Source organism: Oncorhynchus keta, chromosome 25 (assembly GCF_023373465.1).
Source record: "Oncorhynchus keta strain PuntledgeMale-10-30-2019 chromosome 25, Oket_V2, whole genome shotgun sequence".
NCBI classification, from domain to species: domain Eukaryota; kingdom Metazoa; phylum Chordata; class Actinopteri; order Salmoniformes; family Salmonidae; genus Oncorhynchus; species Oncorhynchus keta.
The window spans coordinates 10,403,804-10,412,313 of NC_068445.1; the positions used below are offsets into that span (position 1 = coordinate 10,403,804).

The window sequence follows — 8,510 nt, forward strand, 5'->3', positions numbered from 1 at the left end:
GTGCTTGCCCCATTTGTAAACCATGGTGGAGGCAATATGATGGTCTGGGGGTGCTTTGGTGGTGGTAAAGTGGGAGATTTATACAGGGTAAAAGGGATATTGAAGAAGGAAGGCTATCACTCCATTTTGCAACATCATGGAGCCCATTTCCTCCTACAACAGGACAATGACCCAAAGCACAGCTATGCAATAACTATTTAGGGAAGAAGCAGTCAGCTGGTATTCTGTCTATAATGGAGTGGCCAGCACAGTCCCTGGATCTCAAACCTATTGAGCTGTTGTGGGAGCAGCTTGACCGTATGGTACGTAAGAAGTGCCCATCAAGTCAATCCAAGGAAGCATGGGGTGAAATCTCTTCAGATTACCTCAACAAATTGACAACTAGAATGCCAAAGGTCTGCAAGGCTATAATTGCTGCAAATTGAGGATTCTTTGACGAAAGCAAAGTTTAAAGGACACAATATTTAAATTAATAATTATTATTTATAACCTCGTCAACATCTTGACTATATTTCCTATTCATTTTGCAACTCATTTCATGTATGTTTTCATGGAAAACAAGGATTTTTCTAAGTGACCTCAAACCTTTGAACGGTAGTGCAGGTTCAACAAGGATCTACTGAGGAGGTTCTGTAAGTGCTGCTGGATATGGCTGGGACTACCCAGACACTGAGTTCAGGGATATTCCTCTGTGTTACCCAGAGACCCTCTGTCTGTGGCTGCTTGTCATGGTCATACAATGTATGACCCTTCAAATTAGTTGATTCGATTATTTCAGCCACACCCATTTCTGAAAGGTGTATAATATTGAGCACACAGTGATGCAATCTCCATAGACAAACATTTACAGTAGAGTAGAATTGCCTTACTGAAGAGCTCAGTGATTTTCAACATGGCACCATCATACGATGCCACCTTTCCAAAAAATCAGTTAGTCAAATTTCTGCCCTGGTATATCTATCCCTGTCAACTGTAAGTGCTGTTATTGTGGAAATGTCTAGGAGCAACAGCGGCTCATCCGCAAAGTGGTAGGCCACACAAGCTCACAGATTTGGACTGCTGAGAGCTGAAGCAAGTAGCACGTAAAAATCACCTGTTCTCAGTTGCAACACTCACTACTTAGTTCCAAACTGCCTCTGGTAGCAACGTCAGCACAAGAACTGTTCATCGGGAGCTTCATGAAAGGGGTTTCCATGGCCAAGCAGCCCCACACAAGCCTAAGATCACAATGCGAAATGCCAAGCGTCAGCTGGAGAGGTGTAAAGGTCGCCATCATTAGACCCTGGAGAAGTGGAAACACATTATCTGGAGTAATGAATCACGCTTCACCATCTGGTAGTCCAACGGACTAATCTGGGTTTGGCGGATACCAGGAGAATGCTACCTGCCCGAATGCATAGTGGCAACTGTAAAGTTTGTTGGAGGAGGAATAATGGTCTCTGGGTGTTATTCATGGTTCAGGTTAGGCCCCTTAGTTCCAGGGAAGGGAATTATTATTGCTACAGCATACAATTATATAGTCTAGACGATTCTGTGCTTCCAACTTTGTGGCAACAGTTTTGGGAACGCTTTTCCTGTTTCAGCATGAAAATGCCTCCGTGCAGAAAGTGAGGTCGATACAGAAGTGGTTTGTCGAGATCGGTGTGGAAGAACTTGACTGGCCTGCACAGAGCCCTGACCTCAACCCCATCGAACACCTTTGGGATTAATTGGAACACCGACTTTGAGCCTCATCGCCCAACATGAACACATTAGAGCCAGATGAAGTGAAGACAGTAGATATCAATGTTCCCTGGACTACAGAGCTGAAGTTTTTGTGGGCTTTCCCTACTACTCTCCACATTTTCTCCTCCTAACTTCCTGCCAAACTCTCAGGCTACATCCACATCTCTGTCACTGCCAAAGTTCAAGAAGCCGTTGTTAGTACCAGGAATAGTGACCATTTCGTTTTGGGAGAGTGCACGAGTGCAATCCTCTCCAGTGTGTCAGCTTCCAAATGGAGCAGTACGGGAGGAAGATACCTCATATCATGGGACAAATCTGCAGGACTACAGTAGAGAAAGTGAATTAAAATGATCAGTTATGACTTTGTATAAATATCATGTAGATGAAAGTCGTAATAATAAGGATATGAATTTGTATGAATCTCATCTTTGCCAATATGTGGCATCATAGTCAGTGTGGCATTGGCTTTATGGTCCAGCAGGTTTTTTTTACACAAATGCATCTTCGATCCAAAGTACCCCAAATACTGCTACCGTGTAGAATAAATATTTGCATCAAACAATAACTGAGGTGTAAACGCATTTTCTGTGTCCTCCTCTACAACTCCAATGCTGCTTTGTTCACAGAAGCGGCATAGGCTACAGGGAATGGAGACTTTAGAATATTTGATATCCTTGTCCATTGCCTTCATGTATGTGAAAGTATTTCCTCTTGTATTATTCATTGTAAAACATTTGTTCATAGGGGACGAAGGAGAAGGATTTGTCATGCTTCCCTGCACTAGTGTGATGTTTCTTAGAGGGGGAGACTGTTCCTAACATGTTATCCCTGAGGTGTGGACAGGGTAGATATGTAGAGGAACATCAAACAGTATTGTATCGTGGAAATGCTTTGTAGAGATCCATTAATTAAACTATACTAATGTTTCATGTCAGTGTCTCTACTCAAGCATCTTTTCTGATTGGAGATTTAGATTCTGGATTGTATGTAAATGTTCAATAGATATAAATACAATTAATTGCAGTTTCAGCTAACGTGGTAAAGAAATCATCTTTATTGTGAGCGGATTAGGTGGCGTAAAACCATTCTATTGTCTGCACGCCCATAGAGATGTAATTCTGCTGTTGTAGAGTTGTAAATACCATCTTTAAATGATGTGATCAGTAGCTCAGATCTCTTCCGCCTTACTGCATGTGGTAGTCGTGTGAGTGTAATCAGTGGAGCATCCCATGACTGCCTATCCTTGCACAGAGAGTATATGTATTTTCTGAGTGCATGAGATGAGGGAAGGAGAGGGGGTTTGTGAAGAAAGGCATCTCTGTTTGTAGACCTTCATATCACTGGAAAACTGAACCGCGCCTGACAATATTTACTGTCTGACTGCCCACTGATCAAATCCTGACAATATGTCCTACATGTGATGTGACGTGATTTACATAAACCCCCTGACATCTTGAAGAAGAAGCTGGAAGGAGGTTTACTGCTCAATGGAGGACTGCACAACTTTTGGTAAAAGAAAATTATAATCACTTTGCCTGCAGCTCTTGTACATTCTGGAAACATTGCTCAGTGATTGTTGTTGAATGGGATTGAGGAAACAGTAAATCATACTGTACCTATAGCTTGATTGTAGGTAACATAATGGCATGTTTGGTCTTACTACAGCTTATTAGGCTGTGTAGCAAAGCTTTGAATGAACCATACTTGTGTTTTTTGTTGCGATGAAAATACACCAAATTCCCCATTTTCTTATTCCCCACACAGTGACCACAAAGCAGCATTTGCACTTCATGTATCATCATGCAGAGACAGGTGGCTGGATTCTATAACTATTCAAGGACATATGAACATGACTATCCACTATTTTAATCAAAGTAAGTGAAAAAAAAAAATGAAAATGTATTTCAATTCCATGATTGTGAAACCAAGCAAATTAGCTTTGATTTCGTTATACACAATCAGACTTTGTGCAACTGTTTCTGACCTGAAATGCAAGCCAAAAAGCACACTGATGCCAAATGGGTGTTCACTGGGAAATTATTGGGACCCCATTTTCCTTCCACATTTGTCTTCACAGTCAGATCTACCATACCGGTGTGAAAGTACACTGAACACAAATATAAACGCAACATGTAAAGTGTTGGTCCCATGTTTCATGAGCTGAAATAAAAGATCCCTGAAATGTTCCATACGCACAAAAAGTGTATTTCTCTCAAAATGTGTGCACAAATTTGTTTACAGCCCACAATGCCACACAGATGTCACAAATTTTGAGGGAGCTGCAATTGTCATGCTAACTGCAGGAATGTCCACCAGAGCTGTTGCCAGATAATTTAATGTTAATTTCTCTAAATTAAGCAGTCTCCAATATATTTTTAGAGAATTTGGCAGTACCTCCAACTAGCCTCACAACTGCAGACCACATGTATGGTGTCATGTGGGGGAGCAGTTTGCTGATGTCAACGTTATGAACTGAGTGCCCTATAGTGTCGGTGGGGTTATGGTATGGGCAGGCATAAGCTACAGACAATGATCACGATTGCATTTTATCGATGGCAATTTGAAGCACAAAAATACCTTGACCAGATCCTGAGGCCCATTGTGAGGCGGATTTTTTTAAAGGTGTCTGTGACCAACAGTTGCATATATCTATATTCACAGTTATGTGATAACCATAGATTAGGCACTAATACATTTATTTCAGTTGACTGATTTCCTCATTCGAACTGTAACTCAGTAAAATCAATGAAATTGTTCCATGTTAAGTTTATATTTTTGTTCAGTATACATTTACTTTCTTACAGGTATGGGACACAAGTGGCACACGCAGTTTTTTTATACTACAAAAATTACATGGTAGCCTCTCACGGAGGATATGGCTAATGTTCTCCGCTGGTGCCAACAAGATAGGCCACTGTTTTCTCAATTAAGTTACACATTTTGATAGGCTAACTAAAATATTTATTGGAGTATTTTCATTGTCATCTCTTTACAACAATAGCCAATTACTCTCCAAACAGTTTTTCCACAATTGTATTTTTAAATATTGCGATATGCCTGGCTGGGTCTCTCTGCTTTTCACTGAATATTGTAATTTAACAATCATCTAGTAGGTATCTGGAGCGCGCGCTTCCCAAATTGCGGGCCCTTCCGACTTCAGGTTATGCCATTTAAATCATTTTTTAAAAAACTAATTAATCCTCTGTGGCCAAATCATGCTTGCTGGTGTAGTAGGCTATTTTTTATGATTTGTATTTATTTATGTAAAGACAGGAGTAAGCCAATTAGACTATATACTTTTGACAATTCATTTGATTTAGCTTCCCCTAGCAGTATGGACACGGCGCCTATGGCTTTTAATGTGGCATAAACAACCAGTCATGATGTTTTCATCAGATTGTCAAACAGTCACAAAGGCGGTTCTGTAGACTATCCGCGCACGTTCGTTCACTCACAAAATACTTTCAGTATCCAAACCCCAACAGTGCACTGTGCATCCGCAATTTGATGAATGGAAAGGGACGTCAGTTACAAAACACCTACGTGTAATGTAATGGCATTCTGCGATTGTCATTAGGCCTACATTTGTAGCCTTATTGATGCATACACTGTTGTTAACGCGCGCCTCGGTCTCCGCCACTCATCTCCGCATTGTCCGCGAATGTTTCTGCCTCTGCACCTTGACAAAATGCAAGTGTTCTCCTCAAACCACAAAGCAATTTGGAGCTTATACCATCCGGTTTCCAGTAAATTGTCACATTTATCATGCGGCTGACATACAGTAATGTTAAATAATGGTGTAATCGCCTATAGTTTTCTGGGCATGTTGTATTAATTGTGATAGGCTCACGTTTTACCAGCATGGCGTACCCCCACTATTTATTTTACCGGGACGCCATAAAGGACCATACCGCTTTACTTTCATCCCTGCTTAATGCTCTCTTCTGTGGATAGCAGAACCCATTGTTAAACTACTGTACTGTATGTGCAATGTCACAGCATACCCCCTTACAATATAATGCAATAATTGTGTAATTTCAAATCAGATTTTCATTATTGATCCATTTTCCCTCCACCACTAATCCTTTTGAAATGTTGTATCATTCATTCATGGAGTCCCTATTGTGTAATGCTTAGAACCCAGTCATGTGTAACAGGGCCAATCCTTTAAACTATGGAATGCATTCCTGTTAGTGTGTCTGGAATGGCAGAGCCCTGCTGATGACTAAAAGCTTGTCTATGTCTGGTTGGATGATAGTGTGGTTTAATGTCCCATCATGCCCTGCCCACTGGGAACACACTGGTTGAATCAACATTGTTTCCAATTGTCAATTAAATTAGTTGAACCAACATGGGAAATAAGTTGAATTGCTCAGTGGCTAGTATCATTCTCCCTCAATTTAGATTATGTAAGACTTTTAAAACTGGGAAGCCTGGAGCTTTTTTAGCTCAAGTGAAATAGAGATGTCTAAGTTATGTTATGACAAAAGAGGGGTGCTGATAATTCCCTTTTCTCTTTCAGTGCAGCGCACCTCAGAGCAGTACATGAAGAAACAAAGGAAAAGCGAGAACAGCGCCATCCACCTCTCCTCTCCAGTGGTGGAGGGCGAAAGGAAGCTTGATGGAAGCAGTTTGACAGTTTATGGTGACGGCCAGAAGGGGACGGTGGTGTATGAGGTATACCCTGGTGATGTCCGCATCATGGAGAATGATGCCCACTCCCAAAGACTGTTCCAGGTCACCAGCAGAGATGGTGGACGTAGTCCTCCATCGGACGTAGTCACCAACGGCAGGGGACAGGACGACCTACTGGATCAGAATGCTCCAAAGGTCTGTAACGTAATGTTGATTTGTGATGCCTCCAGCAGCCAGCCCTGCTCTGGGCCTGAGGACAACTCAACAGACACACACGAGACTCTAACAGAGACTTCAACTATGACCTTTGTGGATGCACACACCATTGATGAGTCGGGGGAGACACACAGCCTACTCTGTGTAATGGAGGTACACATTAATAAGGAGTTTGTCCTCATTGATGATGATGATGACGGTGACATGTCCCTAAGAGAGAAGACTGTCACTAACATGTCCATCATGGATGGTAATGCTGCAGACCTGGTCTGTGGCAGACGGCTGTCCATCTCTACTGACACTTACTCTGAGTGTAAAGAGGAGAGTGTGGCCCCGGAACCCACTGCACAAGCAGATACACACACTAAAAAGCAGCCCTGTTGCTTCTGTTCCATTCTATGATCATTCTATCTGTTCCTTTTTATGACCATGTCATCCATTCACACTGTATCAGAGGCAGAGCACATACTGTAGTAATTTTTAGTTTTTGTAATTTTGTATACATTTTATATCAATCAACCGCTATTGTCTACAAAAGCTGCCCACTACTCTGCACAAAATGAGTGTGGTGATGTTAAAATCATGGTTATTTGTCATGTCATGTCACTGCACAGTATTTGCATCGATTTTGCATTCTTATTTATAGTGTTGGGTAATACGAAATAAAGGTGCATAGTGAAATCATCAGCATTTCTCTTAGCTACTTAGGACCACTTTGAATGCTTCTTGAATCAAACACTGTGATCTGAATAATAGGTTCTTTACAGAAAGCATTTGAGTGATCATGTGTTGATTTCCATTTATGTTCTGCTTGCTCTTCTTCACTTTAGATACACTTTTAATACTTGTACTTTATGTACTAATATGTGTCCTTTGTTTACTGTACATTCAATAAACTTAAATTGTTTTGCATTCCTAAATATTGCAGTCAAATGTCTTGAGAAAAGTCATCTGAAGTAGAGGCCCATGCCTGCTCTATGCATTCTATGCCTATTTAGTTACAATGTTGTGTTACCATACATTGCATCCTCCTCTGTACAGTATATGTGGAGAGACCCTAGTGGAGTGTTTGTTTGCTGGTTTTAGGGACAGGCTGGTGCTTAATCAGGCCTCTCCAGCAGGCACAGTGTGACATGGGCTCAATGGGAGAGTGATAGAGGGAGACCCCCTCTGAGTCCTGATGGGCTGGGTGATGATAGCAGCATGGTAGACTTATCTCCCCCTCCTACACTACTGTATACTAGACTAACTCGCTCCCCAAAAAGCAACTGGAAACACAGCTCAATGGTGAATGGGTGTTCTCACTGTGTTGACCCTATTGTTGCGATGGTGAGCCAGTCTTACTCCATTTCACACCTTGTTTTTTTAGCATCAGGGGATAGGGTTTTCCTTAAATACATGTGACAGAGCATCTAGTGTGGGTTGAAGTTATGATGGGTCTCACAAACACTGTGGATAAAGTGGATTCAGGAAAAGGTAGGCTGTATAAACAAGTAGGCCTGCCTACACACAGATTCATTTACTTCAATTCATTGTATATCACCAATTGTTCATGTCACTCCCATATCTATGTTAATCATTTATACATTGGACTGCTTATTTACCTTGTTTTAAACTTCTTTCATTCATAATGTTATGTTATGCCATATATAGTAGCTCTTATTGGCGTACACATCATAACTGTGGAATTTGCTAATGTGTTTTATATGTCTCCCAAAGTGTGGAGTACATAATCCTCCATATTAGCATCTCCTGCACTGCTAAAATGCTACTACAACCTCTGTGCTGTGTACAAGCCTGTGAATAGAATGTGTCTGACTATATGGTGGAAAGACTACTGTATTTATTTCATTTTTACTTTTGCGTTTTACTAAGAAAAGGCTGTATGTTTTTTATTTAAGTAGTATGTGTTCAGGAAGTGGAAATGTGTCTAA

The 8,510-nt window shown here is 41.1% G+C and overlaps 1 protein-coding gene across 1 annotated transcript; it reads left to right on the plus strand.

Moving 5' to 3' along the window:
* The first annotated feature begins 3,078 nt into the window (after positions 1-3,078).
* LOC118357900 (paralemmin-2-like) lies at positions 3,079-7,602 on the plus strand. Its single transcript, XM_035735209.1, has 3 exons — positions 3,079-3,234; positions 3,490-3,599; positions 6,248-7,602. The coding sequence occupies exons 2-3, from the start codon at positions 3,569-3,571 to the stop codon at positions 6,976-6,978; spliced, it is 762 nt and encodes a 253-aa protein (XP_035591102.1). The 5' UTR covers positions 3,079-3,234; positions 3,490-3,568; the 3' UTR covers positions 6,979-7,602.
* The last annotated feature ends 908 nt before the right edge of the window (positions 7,603-8,510 follow it).